This window comes from Patagioenas fasciata, chromosome 2 (assembly GCF_037038585.1).
Source record: "Patagioenas fasciata isolate bPatFas1 chromosome 2, bPatFas1.hap1, whole genome shotgun sequence".
NCBI classification, from domain to species: domain Eukaryota; kingdom Metazoa; phylum Chordata; class Aves; order Columbiformes; family Columbidae; genus Patagioenas; species Patagioenas fasciata.
In genome coordinates, this window is record NC_092521.1 from 49749551 (window position 1) to 49768369 (window position 18819).

General features: G+C 42.9%; 1 protein-coding gene across 10 annotated transcripts in view; it reads left to right on the forward strand.

The window, feature by feature from the left end:
• Positions 1–1964, forward strand: part of ZNF521 (zinc finger protein 521) — a 237206-nt gene extending 235242 nt beyond the window's left edge. For all 10 annotated transcript variants that reach the window (XM_071804178.1, XM_065831095.2, XM_065831096.2 and 7 more), the window contains one exon: positions 1134–1964. In XM_071804178.1, coding sequence (XP_071660279.1) covers positions 1134–1163 — 30 coding nt within the window. In that variant the 3' untranslated portion in view covers positions 1164–1964. The remainder of the gene's footprint in view (positions 1–1133) is intronic.
• The last annotated feature ends 16855 nt before the right edge of the window (positions 1965–18819 follow it).

Sequence of the window (18819 nt, forward strand, 5' to 3'; positions counted from 1 at the left end):
ATGGTTCAGTAGGTGTTCACTTCGTTGAAAATGCTGACTGCCTTTTGGGAGCAGGTTCATGCTGAAGTGCGTTTAGTCCAGAGGGGGTTTAAGATAGATTAATTTAATAAAGCCGAGTGAATGGACTGGGCGTGCTGGGAGCAAATTGTGGGATGTGACACCTCTGCCCTCTGGGTCACTGGCCCAAATCTGGCCCAGATTTCTAGGGGGAAAATTCATCACTAGCCACTGGCTGCCCTGTTGTCTGAGAAGTCTCATTCACAGACCTTTTTCGGTTATCTGTGGATCTGATGTACACTGTAGAAGACTTAATACACATTAGATCCTTGCTCAGTGCTTGTGAAGAATCTGAGCCACTGCAGGCATTAAAATAGCATCTTTCATCCCTAAAAGTGGTCAACTCAATTAGAGCAGGGGCAGGAGGGAAGGCGAAACTTGTGTTTGCTCTTGGATTTGGTGATTACTCGCATGGGAAAGGAGAATTTCAGGCTCCAAAGTCTGCGCTGTCTCACCTCACATAAGGCACTGCATTCACTTGAGGAAAAATACCTGCGGTTTTTGGTGACCGAAGGAAGGGCTGTGGCAGCCCCTCCTGTTTTCTCATCAGCCTTTGAGCTCCCTGCTGGGCACAGAACGACTCTTGCCAGAAGATACTGTGCCGTACTGTTTAGGGGGAAATAGGTTTTAATGCAATAGAACATTTGAAGCGGTGCCGCAGTCCAGAAAGCACAGACCATATTTTTGGTTTGTAGGCAGCAAGGTCCTTTATGACAACTAAATGCACTTCTCATTTGCATAATGCATATACCAGGAGCCATATGTAAGCGGCCACCAGAACCGCTGACCTGGTGGGCAGCTTCACTGGGGCAGGTCAGCCCAAACCTACCTGGAGAGGGCGCGTTGCCCTCCTTGTGGCGTGCGGAAAGAAGAATATCGGCATGAAACAACTGGGGAAACCTCCTCTCTTTGATAACAACGCTGGTTCTGGCTGCTTTGAAGCAAGGAAGGGTCGAACATATTCTCTTTCCAGTCCATCATTCTGGGAGATATGTTGGGGGAATTGTTCTTGCATCTTTCTTTCACACATAAATGCCTGTCTTGTGTCTAAGCTGTTTCTTTTATTTTCATTACAGAATCATACGATGACCCAGCACAGCAGTTAGTGCAAGGCCCGTCTCTTCCAGAGAATTCTTTGTGGCACAAAAAGGGAACACGTTTTACTCTTTGCACGAAACTTTCATTGTTAATGTATATTATTCCGAAACATTGTATTGTACCATAAAACCTGTATTATCAAAACTGTTGGATGTTCATGTGTTTGAACTTTTGAGCACCGGATAGACTTCCTGTATATAAAGTGTTGCACATGTATTATGTTGTCTGATACTAAAATGGTCTTATAAAGACAAGTGGACTTGGGCCCTATTCAAGAAAGATACAAATAATAATAATACTGTGTGAGGGGAAAACAATAGCTTAAGAAAAAAGTGTCATTTTCAAGGAGGAGGGAGAAGGTAATAGCTATGTTCCATTACAGCTCTGTTCGGCCTTCCTTTCGTTTAAACTTCAGTCTAGAAATCTCTCTTTTGGTATACAAACGGATGAATCTAACACTATTTTTTATTGCTGAAGACTCTTGCAAAAAATATGAAGAGACTCTTTCCACAGAGCAGGAACCCACAGTTGAATAAGGCCCGTATATATATTTGTAAGCCTTGCGATATGACAGATAGCATTACCATATATGCAATAGTTGTTATGTAGATTGTCAAAGAATTTTTTTTTTCCTGGATACCATTTGAAGCTTTGAGTGTTCAAGACTTTCCTTAATGATTTCACACGGCCAAATTCTTGAATCAGTTGAACTAACCTGTATGTTACTGTTATTAATGTTTACTCTGCGGTCTGAACCTGGAGATTACTGGAATTGTTTTCCAAAAGGAAATAAATTCAGTTTACCATTATATGTGAGTGTGTTTGTGTTTTGTCTTTGTCCTTGAAAAGCAGCATTACTATTACTGCCCCTGTAGTACTTAAAGGACCAGCAAGATCTGGAATCCCATTCTATCAGGACCTACACACTGCTCAGTAGGAGTAGGTATCTTTTCTCAAACCTAGGCATTTGAATAAATGGAATTCTAGAAACAGATCTGCTGGCCCACTGCAAAGCCGTGTGTGCTCGAGGGTACTATTCACTGTTCGCTGGTTTTCCTTGTTTGTTTTATCGGACAGTCTCGATGATTTCATACCTGTACACTGGATGTGTTGGTTGCCAGAGGAGTCACTGCACCTCTTCTGCGTGTAATTATCCATTCATTTCAATGCGATATTACTTAGTGAATTGGTTCTAGGGCTGACAACCGGGAGCCCCTGCAGCTGCGCCAGGAGCCCTGCTCACCTCCCCTCCTGCACCCTCTCCCCTGACGCGGGGAGCGGGACTGGAGGTGGTACTCACTGCGGGATGGTGCTCACCAGCACCGTGGCCCTGGGGGACCTGTCACAAAACCTCACAGGTTTGCTCAGGTCTGAATTGGCTCCTGACTGCCTGCAATTTCGGTAAGAAGAAAGAAGGGGATAAAAACTCTCCTTGCGTACCAGGATGCCCTACTACTTCAGCTCACCTATGAAAGAGGACCAAAAAAACCATTCTCCAGCTATTTTAGTATCTTATCCTATTGCTTGAATTGCTGGTTTTACCCCATGGAAACCAGTGCTGCTGAAATACTGCAGTTAAAGATCTGCACTTCACAACTTCCAAAGGGCTGGAGCTGCTTGCCTATTGCTGCCAGGGTAGATATAAATTGTGATTTCCAGTTTGCTGAATGTCACATTTTGACTCTCCACAGATGGAGGATGCAAACGAAAGAAGTAAAGTCTGAAAGTCTCTGGTTACCAGATATTCTAAGAAAAAATGTGTTGTGCTTAAAACTCCAGCTCTGAGAATATTGTGCATATTTTGCCAAATGCAAAAAAGAAATTCCTGGGTATTTTTTGAATATCTCATTTGTGCTGACAAAAGGATAAGTACAGGCACAAGTACACAAAGCTTGTAAAATGCCAGTTCTATTTAGAAGACAGAAACTGTTCCCATTCTTACTCTCATTAATATATTACTCATCTCAGCCAAATTGAATGTGATGATATGTTTTTTATTTTTGACAGATACCTTAAAGGATATAAGACATTTCAGCCTTCATGTGTGAAAGTGTGACATATTGGTTAAGACTGAAAATAACATGTTTCTAGCAGAGTTCAAGTATATAAGACATATTACACCCTACTGTTTTTGTAAATGCCAGAGTGCCACTGAGTTGAGACAGATGGTAGCTGGGAAAGAGGCAATCTTAGAATCAAAAGCTAAAATATGTCAAAAATATGTTAGCAAGCAAAACATAGCATATTACTAGCGTCTTATGTCATGACAGCTTGGAAAACACGCAGAGATGCTGAATTCCTAGATATGTAAATAAAGGAACAGTAAACAGAGCAACAGCAAATGTGATGAAGCTTTTATGCATCGATTGTCCCTTCAGGTGGGTGTGGGGGAACAGAGGGGTCTGATGGCCACAGGCAGCCCCAGGTGGCTTCTGAGAGCTGGCCACTGGCATCAAGTGCTGGCATACTCTTACCTTTCTGAAAGTAACAGGTTTCTCAGTGATACCTAAATAGCTGTTTAAATAGATTATGGATGACATCCGAACTTCCCAATGAGAACTGAGTATTCCTTGGGGAATTACCACAGCATTTAGAAATATCAACAGGAGAGGCAGATCATCTTGCCTGTTGGAAGAAGAGACACGGCTCTGTGTGTCCGTGTCTGCATTTCAGCAATGGCTTGTCTTTCTCTGTCCTGGGTCAGCAAAAGCTAAGAGAAGCCCCTCCTCATACCCTTAACTTAATGTGAAAGGATAAATCTGTTCAAAGGTTGTGTGGATAGATTGATGGACAAGGTATCCTTTTACCTCTGAGACTGACGCTATTCCCAAGATTTCAAGTGGACATGAGTTTTACTGTAAGTGATAGTTTAATAAAACAATTAGTCCTTCTGCTAGAGCTGTGTTTAGGAAACGTCACAGACCTAAAGCAGATTTATATATGGACTTTATACTGCAGAAGTGGATAATATCTGAACACAAGATTTATGAGGAAATGCATTGATTCTATCTGAACTAAAGATGGTCTGGGAATAAATACCTATTAGGCCTTTATGAAATGCAGCTACCCAAAATAGGAGTTTTTACCATCATATACGTTTTCATAACCGATTGCCTAGGTTGGACTTTCCAATCCATTTTAGGTGGTTCAGGTTGCAGGTAGGTTATCAGAACTTAGAATCATAGAATAGTTTGACTTGTAAGGCACCTTCAAAGGTCATCTAGTCCAACCCCCCTGCAATGAGCAGGGACATCTTCAGGTTGCTCAGAGCCCCATCCAGCCTGGCCTTGAATGTCTCCAGGGATGGGGCATCTACCACCTCTCTGGGCAACCTGGGCCAGTGTTTCACCACCTTCATAAAATATTTCTTCCCTATATCTAGACTAAATCTCCATTCTTTAGTTTAAAACCATTATCCCTGTTCCTATCACAACAGACTCTGTCAAAAACTTTGTCCGATCTTTCTTATAGGCCCCTTTTAAGTACTGTAAGGCTCCTGTAAGGTCTGCCCAGAGCCTTCTCTTCCCCAGGCTGAACAACCCCAACTCTCTCAGCCTGTTGTCACACCAGAGGTGTTCCAGCCCTCTGATCATTTTTTGTGGCCTCCTCTGGCCCCTCTCCAACAGGTCCATGTCTTTCCCTGTACTGAGGACCCCAGAGCTGGACAAAAGACTCCAGGTGGGGTCTCACCAGAGCAGAGCAGAGGGGCAGAATCGCCTCCCTCGGCCTGCTGGCCACACTGCTTTTGATGCAACCCAGGATACACTTGGCTTTCTGGGCTGCAAGTGCACATTGCCGGCTTCTCTGAACTACTTTGGTTCACTCCTGCTCCAGTGATCTCATTGTTTTCCCTGATGTAGGTGCCATTCTGGAAACCCCAAAAAGAATAGTTCAAAGTCTCTGCCTAGGACACATTAACATCGCTTCCACCTCCAGAGCACATGGAAAGCTGTGTCCTCTCCATGCCTCAGTGACTGGGCTCTTATTAGTAATTGCGGCATGACTACTCACTTTGTTTCATTACCACTGTCCTCAACAACAGAAAAAAAGAGACGTCCCTTCCTTACCGACATATGGCACCTTCTATTTATAACAAGATTAACAATTCATTCACACCTTGATTGAATCCCGCTTTATTGAGATGTCATAACAGATTCTCACAGCCTGCAAAGGGAAAGACTTACAAATGTTAATATTGTGACAACCAGGACACATAAAAGTAAATGAATTATAATTGGTGACAATTAAAAATAGCTCAGTGTGAAAACAGAATATTGTGCTGCTGTTGCAGCCCTGTCGAGGATGAGACGATGTGAAGGACTCCGTAGAATAAGACCGTCCATGAATTCAGAAATGTTACCTTGATTCCTGTCTAATGTGTTCAGTCGTAACCTGATGCTCAATTAATGTTCACACGCCCTTTACATCTTAGTGGGCAATGTGCCATTCTCTTTGAAGTGTTTGCTTCACTGCCCTGTAGCAGCAGCACAAAAATAAACAAGTTTAGGCCTATTTTACCAAATCCATTTAATACATCCATCTTCCCTCCCTGTGTTGCTTCCCTTATTTGTATGCAGAAGATTTCTTTAATTGTTATTATTGTTGTTGCTGTTATTAGTAGTAGTGAACTGTGAATGCCATAGCAATGCACTCCCCCAGGAGCTTGGGCAGTCCCCGGCCACCAACTCGCGTGTGCGGATCTTCTTCTGTGCATGGCACACAAAAGCCTGACAAGGTCTCACTCATGTTTCAAAGCTCGCTCTCTTTTCAGAGCTATTTGTTATTGTCTGCACCATCACAAGTTTAAAAAAGGAAAGTTAATTAAATATGGAACAAGACTGAGCAACATCTTTTAAACCATCATGTCATTAGAATTGGATCCCTCTGAGAGCTGCTTAAAAGGGTTTTGAGAACAATGACTGTTCAATCAGATATTTATGGGCATAGTTATGTAAACACACTCTTTATTGTCTATGTATATTTAATATAATTATCAGTTTTGTACTCGGACTCTCAGGAGACCCAACAAATCACAGTGTTGCTTTGAAAATGTCAGCAGAAAAGACAATTATGTTGCGAGCAAATATTCATAAATTATATTAAAAAGTCCTGTGAAAATGTACTCTGTGTTGCAGAACTGTTTTGCACTAGCAGAGCCATCACTGCCTTTCTTTGATTTAAACTCTTCTTGTTAGTAACAAGGAAGTTGCTTGAAACAAACCTTTAATACTAAAGAGCTTTCTGTTCCTGACTATGGGACAGCGATGTCAGGTGTAGACAAATTCAAAGGACTTTTTCATTTTGTTGTTATTATGCTTGGATTTTTTTAGAGATTTCTAAATAAGCTTTATTGAAATCAGGGGTTAAAATTGTTTGCAAAAGAGTGCCGAGGTCACTTATTTCACTTTTCCTCTTTCCTGAGATTCTTCCTGACAACTTGCTTCTTTTGCTCATTATGTATTAGGAAAAAAAGAGCGGAGAACTGGGACAGTGTTCAATAAATTAAATGTGCCACACTTACGCTAAACCAATATGTGTGCTGGTGTTTGATAAACACCTAGTAAGTGCCTGCAAATCATCTCTACTGCAAGATATACAATCAGCATATCAACATCTTAATTAGCAGCTAACAACATCTGAATGGGAAGGTTAACATTGAGCACGCAAATGCAGTTTAGTAAAAAGTAAAACGAAATACATTGAGATATTTCAGTCTTTATTTATTTTTAAGTATTAAACAGCTGTCTTTTGTAGTAAGCAGTCATCTATATGAGTAATATCTCAACCTTTAGTTATGTTTTGGAATAAAACCTCCAAGACTAAAATGTCTTTTCTGGTGCATCTGGTTCTAGACATCAATGGGAACATTCCACATGTTGGACAAAGAGAAGACAGCATTCTGCTGTTCTGCAGGGCAATGTGTTTCATCTATGCCGTTATTTTTCTTTTGAGCACACCACTAGATTTTAAGTAGATGCAAGATGGTTTGGGCTGATTTGTGATGCTTCTCCCATTCATTATGTTCTAAGCATATGTTTTCAACAGAAAACTTCTGTGGGAAGGTGCAAAGTAAAGCACATTCAAGGCTCTTACTGCTGTAGTTGTTGTACTTGCTTTGGTGGTGATTGTACTGGACATCCAAAGCAGAACAGACCAGAGTCACTGAGCTGTTGGAGAAGAATCTGCTGTAGGAATGTTGCTGTTAACTTTGCCAGCAGCTTGGGTTCCCACCGAGTGCCACACCAAACCATTACCTTTGCACAGACCACAGGGAGCAATGTAGAAAGCTTGCTTTAAGATTTAAAATGTAAAGCAGAACCGGGATGCTCACAATTAAAAATCTTATGGCCATACTATGTTGGCTGCATCCGACGAGTGAGCTCTGGACTGGTAGATGCCTCTACTCTAATGATTTCTCTCATGTTGGGTTGTTTGTTTAATTTTTGTGTCCCTTCTAGATGCTTGATCTCATGCAACCTTCATGTTTAGTTATGGGACAAATGATACACTTGTTGAGAAAAGTGGCTAAAAGTTCAGTCACAAAATTATGCCGCTTTGTTGTCCCAACCACTTCGGCACGATCAAATCAAGCAGCCACATGGTACAGCAACACCTCCACAAGGTGAATTATGTCCTTCTGCTCAAGTAACAGTCAGAGGGTAACTGGTAACAAAACTGTCTTTGCAGCAAATGAGACAGAGATTGATGGTATATGGAAGCCAAAAGACATACTGAGATTTTTTTAATTCATGGAAATGCTCACCTTTCATAGTCATTCATACTCTTTCTCTTTTTTTTTTTTTTTTCTGCAGAAAACAGCGGTTAGATGTTGCCTTTTTTCTTGTCTGCCATCTCTTCTTCCCTCTCATTACTCCCTATGCTTTAATTGTTTAATGATTGATGCAGGACCATTTTGATTTTCTTAATTACATTTGTGAACTTGCATTTGATTTGGCAGCAGGTCATCATTCCTGATGAATTTAAGATTCATGTTCATTCATTCATCCTTTGACATATTCTATTTCCAAACACCTTTGTTCTTTTGGCTTAATTCAACAGAATTAATTTTCTGGCATAAAATGAAAAACCGTGGTTTTGATTAGGTGATAGCTTCTGATGGGTTATTTGTAAATCTCTGAACCTTATTCACAGCTTTTGCTGATCAATATTTGGCTTGATTTCTGCTTTCCTTCTCACAATAATATCTGCCCACAAAGTCATCTCTAGAGTCTTTCAGGCATTTTCTACTCCCTGTGAATCTGTCTCCTTCAGAAACTCTTACTTCTCTTACAACATATGGAGGATCAGATGGGGTTATAGATCTCCTCTCAACAGTGCCTTGTCATTACGGTATGTGTTGCTTTGGTATTCCCAGGCTGTGACAGCAGAAGAAGAATTACTTGCTCATTTTCAGATTTGACAGCTCATGTTTTTAATGTTATTAGAGGGGGGAAGTCTGAACTGACTTTTGACTTTTCAGCTAAAGCCAGTCAGTCTTTTACTCTATTTACAGATCATCTGACTTTTAAACCCTAAGAGTCTCTCTTCTCGCAATGATAACATGTTTTCAAAATCTTTCAGCACTTTCTTAATTGCTGAAATTTGCAAACAAAAGAAATACCCATGCCTCTCTGTCCACCAGTAGTTCCCTTGGTTGGGCTTTTTTCAGTCTGTTGTCTTCTAGTGTTTTCTCCCCTCAGATTTTCAAGGGGAATGGAGAAGATTAAAGGGTTATCCAGAGGTTACAGTCAACTGTTTGTTCATTAGATTCCTGGCTCACTTGATCATTGTAAGGTGCGCCTGAGAATATGAATGGTATTGTTATATTACCCTATTACCCATATTTATTTAATACACACAGTTTCTCTGGGCTGACTCCTGTCAGGCTTAGAAAGGCAGGAGCCAATTTGAAAACCTTCAAGTCTTTTCTGAGAGAACATCTGCTAATTATCATCTTTTCCTGAATTCCCTTTTCTTGTTTGTTTGCCTTCAACATAGGAATGGAGCATAGCTCCAGAAGACTAACAAATATCAATCAGTCTTTTCAGTGTACAGCACCACGATTCTCTGCTTACTTCACTTGTTTACTCTAACCAAGGTTTCATTTCCTTTTAGATGCTACTGGATGCTTCTGTAGTATTTGGCATTACTGAGCAAGAGCTTTTGTTAAAGATCAAAAATACTCGTGCTAATCTATCTGTGGCAACACATGCTTGAATCGAATCTCATTTTTCTCAGTATGAGATACACAGTGTCTTGGTATTGGGACTGTGTTTCTACTGTTACCTAATTTGGTTTGAGTTGGACTAAATCTTTGTCTAAGAAACGCGTTATTTCTATGCCCCCGGTGGGCTATGTCATCATTGTTCCCAGTGTAAGCCGTGAGTCGGTGTCATGCATCTCTTCTGCAGTATAGGTCAGCCTCTGCATGAAAAATCACCCAATTTTGCATTATTGGGTTTTTTGTGTCCTAGTCTTGGTGACTCTGCCTCTTTCTATGACATGCCTACTAGCTGAACACTTCTGATGGAGGCACTTCATTTTAAGTTAATGACAAGAGGCTCCTTTGAGTTTTGAGAAAACCGATGAGATGCAATAGGAGTATCACATGGTGACACCTGGGAAGAGCTCTGTTGGGGCACATCAAAGATTCCTCTGAGCCAGTGGCGCAGCAGCAGCACTGGCCACCAGCAGATGACTGGGAAAAAGTGACAGACCAAGGCAATGGTGTAGCAACTTTTCTTAGACGTAGTTTCATGGCATTGAGTGACTGTTGCCCCAGGACTTCCTTAGACAAAAGTGAGTCTTGCCACTTGACAGCTTTGTGTGGCTTTTTTCTTTGTCTAACTATTTTTTGAGCCAGTAGAAATGTCCAATGCACAAAATGCTGGCACAGGGAGTTCAATTTCTTCACTACACAGTTCATGAGGAAATATTTCCATTTCTTTGTTTTGAGCCTTTTTCATGTATCTCATGACAGAAAACAAACAACCTCTTTCTTCCCTGTTCACCTTCTCCCTGCCACTCAGGCCCACCCTACAGACCTTTACCGTGGCCTTTTCCTTTCGCCCTGTGGTCTTCCCCACAGCTCCTCAATAAATGAAACAGGTCACTGCTGAGCAACACAGGGCATCCTTTCCACCAAAATCCAATGGTCTACGCCTGTGACATAGAGGAGCGCAGTGCAGCAGATATGCCTTTGGTTCAGAACGGAATGGTGCGTCCTCAAGGCATGACACAGCACAACCTCATGCAGAGACACTATGCAGGGTCCCCAAAGCCATACAACCAGGTTAGCGCTGCCTCTCACAAGGGCTAATTAACTCAGGACTAATTAATAGCATCATACCACACTGGCACAGCCATCCAGGGCTTGCTCCCTAGCTGTTTGCTTGGGGATCTCTTCACTGTGTGGCATTCAGTATAGATATGTCCTCGGGACACTGCCTTGCATTGTAGCCCAGAAACTGGGGGGCTGACACTGCAGACTTGATTATCCACTCATTTACAGTACTTTTGTCTCTGAGCAACTCTCCTGAAGTTATTGGAGTTACAGTGGTATCTTACCAGTGGAACACAGGAGAAAAATTGCATACAAAATGTGTATGTGTATGTATATGTGTATGCATGCACGTGCATACAAATGTATGGATTGCAAAAGAACAATATTAAAGTTGCAAATTCAAGAAATCGGAAGATTTCTTTGAAACTGCCTATGCATAGGATAAAATCTCTAACTTATGTCCTCACAAATGTAAGTTTCCTCAGGACCACAACCTCAGTGGGTGCATAAGGAGGACATTGACCACACAATGAGTGGTAGCTTAATATTTTCCCTTGCCCGCACACTGTTCAAACCCACCAACATAGACAGAATTATTAATTTCCACCAGACCTGTTTTTGGTGCCACTGCCCATGGGACTGATGCAGAGTACAATCAGCACAAATGACATTGGCTCCCACATGCTGGGAACTGAGGGTGACAGCTTCAGCAGAGGCCACACGTAGACATTTTCAACTCCATTTTGATTTGTGAACAAAAAACTTTTCCATTGGAGGAAGAGACCATGTATAGTGAATTTAAAACTATTGAAAATATTTTATTTCTGTTTTCTTTTCATCTATCACTGGAATCCATCCCTTGGCTTAGCCAAACCCAGTCCCTCCTGCCTGCTTCTTACCCACTGTTTACCCTCAAGTCCTACAGTTCGAGACCAGTTTCCATCTTCCAGAGACCCTGTGGCTTTCCCAAATACCATTTTCCTTTGCCTAGACATTCCCAGGGTCATTTGAAAACAGAGGCCAAATGTGCTCTTCTGGCTTTAACCACTACCTGTATTTCTTATCCCAGGCATCCCTTCCAGTCTGAACACCCTTCTGGTCTCATTTACGCATCCAAAGAACAGTCACACACTGAAGTAACTTGCCAAATCGGGGCCATACATTGGCCCGTTGCAATAGTTTGGGGTGCTTCAGGTGGACCTTGGGAACAACTGACACCGGAGTGTGGAACAGTGCACCCCAAGGATGCTACTTCGCTGCACCGAGATGTTATATATTTAAACAATTTGAAGTTAATTAAGAGTATTGGCTTGGAACTAAATCAGGAATCTCACACATCTGTGTTCGCTTCCTAGAAAAGAGGCAGTTTAAAGAATGCCTGAAGCTAAACACATTATTTTGTACCTTGCTAAAAAGTTTCTTTTTTTTTCTTCTCTTTTAACCTACATTGCTCGATGCCTATGAATATCTTTTTAAAATGCAGGGTGATTTTTTAACTGATAATGAAAATTATTATTTTGTATGCAATTTAACTTCATCCTAACATCAGACTGCATAATTTAAAGTGAGTTTTCTTCATATACATAACATCATAACATTGCAAGACTCAAAGTCTCCAGCGTATTTAAATGCCTGTTGGTGAGGGTTCGCTTTAGATCCAAATCTCCAGCGTCCCAAGCATGCTACTTGAGCCTCGTGATAGCTAAAACTAGTTTCAATGGAATCCTCTCCAGCAGGCAGGTTAGGTTTTGCTTACCCTGTTTTAAATCAGGTATGCTACGATTTTTATGTCTGCTATGAAAATGGCTTTGATCACACCTCTTCATGCCACTTTCACCTAAGCATTTTCAGATGTTGTCAGCCCCCAAAGATTTGTTCAAAGGTCTTAAAGAAAAGGGAAAAATTGCAACCTCAGATTTTCAGACACTCAATTGTCAGCTCTGATTTGCGATTTAACACTTGACATCATATTCGTTATGGACCACTTCATTTTACTTACAAAACTGATGTGTTTCATTCCAAAACAATAAAAAATACAGAGATTTTTAAAATTCTTTTCATAGCTTATAGTGGCATAAGTGATATAGTACAGCACTTATAGTATCTTGGCAAAAGAACAAGATGCTAACGGGTTTGAGACAAACAAAAGATGGTATTTCTCCACTAAAATGCTGTCTGTACCACTCCATACCACGGGGTGAAACAGAAGCTAAAAGGCCACATGGGTTAAAAAGAAAAATTCGTTAGGAAAATTCATGGAACAAAATGACCGAGTATAGAATATGAAAGTACCATCTCGCTGGGGTGGGCTGTGAGTTGCAGAAAACTGCAGCTGGCAAAATGCAGTCAGTCACCAATCGGTGCACATGCGCCATGGGGCTACACGGACCTTTTGTCTGGCCAAACTGCTGCTGCTCTCACGTCCTCCTGATTCTAGGAAAATGCAAGTACAGTTTCTAGCCCTATGCAGATGATAGTGAGTGGGAAAAGCAGATTGAATTATCGGATGAAATTTAAAATAAAACAATTAAGGAAATCTTTGCCTGTGTCGAAGCAGTACAGCAGCAGCAGCTACTAGATGAAGATCTAAGGATCCGAACAGCAAAAGCAAACCCTCCAAAGTGCTTTTAAAGTGGAGGAAAGCAAAGAACGACCTTCACACATCTGATGGTGACACAGAGGCAGTCAGCAAGCAAGAGGCTGATAACGGTGAACCGCTTTGGGTGAGCAGAAGTAAATGTGATTGAATTAGCAAAGCTGTAAGTTATGTAAAAGCAAAACAAAACAAAACAAAACAAAACAAACAAAAACAAGCAAACAAACAAACCCCACAGCACGGTACAAATATCAACAAGGAAGGCTTAGTTCAGTCTCCCTTGTTTTCCCAAGTGGAAAAAGCATTGCTGTAGGTCTGCATTTTGTCAGCCCCCACACAACAAAGCTAAAGGAAATTACATTTGCTGGAGGCAGAAGGGAGCTGGACGAGGCAGGGGACTGGAGGTGAAGAGGGTGTGCAAAATGTCCCTTCTCTGGCCCATTTGTGCCACATTTTGTGCTGAAATTCATCTCCCACCACATCATGCTAGGGGCACCTGTGTCTGCGGCAGTAGTAGAGGCTGGAATGGGGCTACTAAGAGCGAACTCGGTTTCATCTTTCTCTTTTTTGCAGCAGAATCTCTTTGGTATAGATTCATGACAGATCTCACCTGTCCTGTGGATATCAGTGTTCACACTATCTCCGAAGAACAGTAACCATTTAGCAGATCTCTGCCATGCTGCAGCTGCTTTGAAACACAATAAGTAATTACAGTTAACTAATACTGTATAAACATCTGTATATAGAGATCCACACCATTCATCACAGATGGATCAGGATATATACCATAGTGGGGTATCTTCCCTCAAAGACTGGATTAGAAATAAGAAAAAAATTGTTCTTGCAATGTAATAAAAAGTCCACAGAGACCCCTCATCCTGCCCTATAATGTGTGGTATTGACAAATACAAGACAGAGAGAAGCCAGAACGAAAAAGGTTTAGATTATCTGCAATGCTCAGATTTTGGTAGTGGGGTATCCATAAAACCTGGGGAATGTTTAAGGTCGGCTGGTGAATGTATAAGGCAGGGCTGTCAGCTAAAATATTTCTATATTAAAGAGTGGTGACGTGGGGAAAACAACTGCAGGTACAGGCTCGTACCACCTGTAGTGGCTTGGATGTGGCAGAGCTGCTCCTTCTTCTGCAAGACCTGGGTCTGGCACAAGTGAGGGTCACTATTGCATCTGGCCCATCCTGCAGTGTGCTGAGGTGTCACCTGGTGGCTGCCTCAGCCCAGAGGGCGTCTTTCCCCCATGGAAATTTGGAAGGCACACATATGGGAAGGTGACTCCTCCAAACCAAACAGGTTGAGATGGGAGTGGAAGTCACCATGCGTGAAGTGCCCAGCAACGAGAGAAGACACACGGTTCCCTTTTCCATGCACCATTTAGCAAAACAACACATGGATTAGGACATTTTTATCCAAGAGGCATGACATGAAAGTTGAAAAAACACTGAGAATCCCTTTTTGCGTGTTCACTTCCTTTACCTAAGTTGTTGGTGCTGTTTTTATCTCTCCAGCTACTGTTGTTAACTAGTCACTGTCATTAAGTACCTTGAATGCCTCGAAGGCACGTGTGTTTTGGTGTTTGCTAAAATTCAGACACCTATAGTATTTGCTAAAACATTTATATGTCGTCAATCATTATAGCCAATGTTCATTGCCAGCTATAAACACAATATGATATTCTGTGAGCATGTGCAACCAGTAGACATTTAATGACTGTGGATCTAGGCTAAAACGTAATTCATTTTGTGTGAAAAACCTTTTGCAGACTTTTTAAGGCTGCAGCTACAGAAAAGTAAAATAAAGTCAGGTACTGATGGCGACTGGCCATTGTACTTATGGCATCCCCATCCCACCAGCCGCTAATAGCGAGCTATTCGTAACGGCATGGAAACGGGCATCCCTTGAGTGCATAAAGCCGAGCATCTGTTTCTGCAGCTGCCAGTCAGGCGGTGTCACCTGTGCGCCATTCCACCAGCTTCCACCGAGGAGCAGCCTGAGTGCTGCAGCAGAGGCAGGGGCTTCGCCCCCGCCGAGGATGATGGAAGCTGCTCGTGCGACTCTCCATCAGCGTGATGAAATGGTTCACGGGCTGGCCCCAAACACGTGTTTGGAAAGCAGGTGAGGAGCTGCATGTGTTTATCGCTATTTCTGTCATAGGCAGACTCTTTCGCAAAACTAATCACACAGGAGGGGAAAGAGAAAGTAATAGCTTACTGAAATCTCCTGCTATACATTAAAAATATAGGGCACGAGAGGGAACAGCTTGAATATTCCTCCCCCGGGTTACAGGTTTAAGACCAAAGCTCTCTGAGATGAAAAAAGGCAAGATCTTGGCCTCTCCTACGCTCCCCAGCACCAGCAGCTCCACAAGAGGCCAGAGAGATGCTTTGGCTGGCAGAGCTGGGATTTCGGTGTTGCTCGTGTAAGTGTGCATCTCGCTTACGTTAGGCACTGCTCAGGCTGGGGCTGGGCACAGAGCCAGTCTTGCAGTGCTACGCGTGAGTGTGTGGGCATCCAGGCCAGGTGTGGAGGAACAAATATGTGAAGATGCTGTGCCACACCACTGTGACAAGCCAGGAGCCGACAGCACAGCTCGTGTCCCCAGGACAGAGCTGGTCCCAACCCTTGAATTTAGCAGCCTGCTGCCACCACCCTCACAGACCTCAGCTGGTGTCCCACTATTTGTGGCTGCTCCCTGAAAGGGAGCCTGAGTTTCTGTGCATCTCCCTTAATATTGCTAATTGCCGTGGTCACTTTCTAAAAGGAACCAAAGAAATAAATTGAACCCTAAACTAAAACTCAGCTAGATTTCTTTCAAGTAACAGTACCCACTCCACAGGACACAGAGAGGCAGAGCTCGACTGGTAGAAATAGTCATTCTTTAATGTCGTTCACCTGGCCGGGGCTCCAGGAAAGAATGAGATATAGTGGCTCCAAAAATAACCATTAAAAAGTCTCCTGGTATCTGTTAAGAAAGTACAACAGAAATGTAGTGGTCTGCTCCTCCAAAAATAAAATAGAAACTCAAGAAAGATCTATTTATTTTTTCTCCATTATTTCTCTCTTAAGTCGTCCTTTCCTTCTTTTGTATTGAGAGAGCATATACTTACGAGAAATTAGTCATTCAGACAATATTTTCTGGTCTGTTGCATGGCGTTTTCCGTATAACAAGGCGAGAATAGTTCCCATAGGGTAAATATACTCCATAGAACCAGAGGCACATGTGAGCTTCTGGGTTGGGACATCCAGACATGGGTAATACTGGGGGGGGGGGGCTCATCTTCTCTTCCATTTCTCAGTCTTGCACCCTTATTTCTGCTGTAAGAGGATTTGTACAACCAGACCAGAAAGAACTGCAGCAACCTCCAGCCAGGACCTCAGTATGGATGGTCAGGAGACCAGAACTTGTAGTAAAGCTGAAATCTACTGTATTCACAACCCTAGATAGCCCACACTGTCACCAAAACCTGACCCCTTTCTAGTTACTGTCTCTCTGAAGATCATGTCTACCCATGGTGACTGCAGTTTTCCTATTTGCTTTATTTTTTATTAGCTGTATGTCAAAAGCCTTGCTATCACTATACATACTTTTCAGGATGTGTACCTGTATTTTTTTTTTAGCAAGTAGCTGTTTGGAGTCTCTTAGTATTGGAGGAATCTAACCTGAGGTACTGTTAAAGATGTTTGGAAGTCATACCCATCTGTTTTAAAGATAGGAGAGACTGCAAAACTGCAGCAAAGGCTTCCCTGCCCAAGGCTTGGGAAGCCAATGATGATCAAGCTGAAATTCTCATGCTGATGGGATCCTGAAAGCAGAGAACATTGGCAAATACTTGCTTTTCCAAATGATGATGCAGCAACATTTTCCCTTTAGAAATCTCACCTCATCCTGCTTGTCCTGAATTTCTGTTTGCAATAAAAGAACCTGAATGGTCAAGTATTTGGTCTGGGGATTCAAATCATTCTGAAAATGTCCTGGTTACGGGCTCTGTACTGGGGCCTATATTATTCAACATATTCATCGATGATTTGGATGAGGGAATAGAGTGTCCTATCAGCAGGTTTGCTGATGACACCAAGCTGGGAGGAGTGGCTGGCACGCCAGAAGGCTGTGCTGCCATCCAGCAAGACCCGGACAGGCTGGGGAGTTGGGCGGGGAAAAAATTAATGAGATATAACAAAGGCAAGTGTAGAGTCTTGCATCTGGGCAGGAACAACCCCAGGTTCCAGTGTAAGTTGGGGAATGACCTATTAGAGAGCAGTGTAGGGGAAAGGGACCTGGGGGTCCTGGTGGACAGCAGGATGATCATGAGCCAGCACTGTGCCCTTGTGGCCAGGAAGGCCAATGGCATCCTGGGGTGTATTAGAAGGGGGATGGTTAGTAGGTCGAGAGAGGTTCTCCTGCCCCTCTACTCTGCCCTGGTGAGACCACATCTGGAATATTGTGTCCAGTTCTGGGCCCCTCAGTTCAAGAAGGACAGGGAACTGCTGGAGAGAGTCCAGCACAGGGCAACAAAGATGATTAAGGGAGTGGAGCATCTCCCTGATGAGGAAAGGCTGAGGGAGCTGGGTCTCTTTAGTTTGGAGGAGACTGAAGGTGACCTCATTAATGTTTACAGATATATAAAGGGTGAGTGTCACGAGGATGGAGCCAGGCTCTTCTCAGTGACAACCAGAGGCGGGACAAGGGGTAATGGGTACAAACTGGAACACAAAAGGTTCCACTTAAATTTGAGAAGTAACTTCTTCTCAGTGAGGGTGACAGAGCACTGGAATAGGCTGCCCAGGGAGGTTGTGGAGTCTCCTCCTCTGGAGACATTCAAAACCAGCCTGGACACCTTCCTGTGTAACCTCATCTAGGTGTTCCTGCTCCGGCAGGGGGATTGGACTAGATGATCTTTCGAGGTCCCTTCCAATCCCTAACATTCTGTGATTCTGTGGTATGGTGGTCAGTGAAATGGTTAATCAGCTGTGTATGGAAGGGGAAGAATTAGCTGTTAGAGTCAATTGCCAGTATGAGCAGGACAAGAAGAAAGGAAGAAGGACATAGGACTTCCTCCCTCCTCTTGTGTTTTCCAGCTGCAGGCTTCATCATCCCCAGTCTTTCACTGGCCACAGAGCATGCCACAGCAGCTAATCCATTTTCTGGGCAACAGACAATGGAAACCAGTTAGAAAAACGTCCATAATCCCTGACTGACAGTTTTTGTCACCTCTGTCATTTTTCCTTAGAATGATGGGTTGCTGAAGAGGGACATCCATCGGCATGAAAAAAAAATGATGGGGGGCTCTTGCTCTGGACTTTGCACAGTTTCCTGGCTGGAGTCCTGAGGAGTCTGCAGGCCTCACAGCCCGGCTGCAGCCACTCGGTGTCTTGTCTCCCAGGTCGGCTATGCAGGCAGCAGAGCTTCCTACGTTCCTTTTGTTACACACTCATTTCCTGGCCTGCAAGGCTGTGCTCCGTGGGGATGCTGCACATATCAAAAATGCAGGGTGAAGTTGTCTAGAAATGGAGACAGGTTGATTTTGGCAGGGGGCCCTTGAGCCAGAAACATTTTACCAGAAGAAATATGGTCGATATTTATGGAAAGTAGGATTCGACTTTCAATGGGGCTTATGTTCATAAGTCACTTAAGGCCCTTCTGAAAATCCCACCAATAATTCTTAAATTAAACAAGTCAGCATTTCCGTGCAAGCTGAAGAACGAACTGCTGTGTCCCACTTATAGATCTGAGCTAAGCAACTGAAGAGCCAAAGAAATCTTCAGAGGCTTGG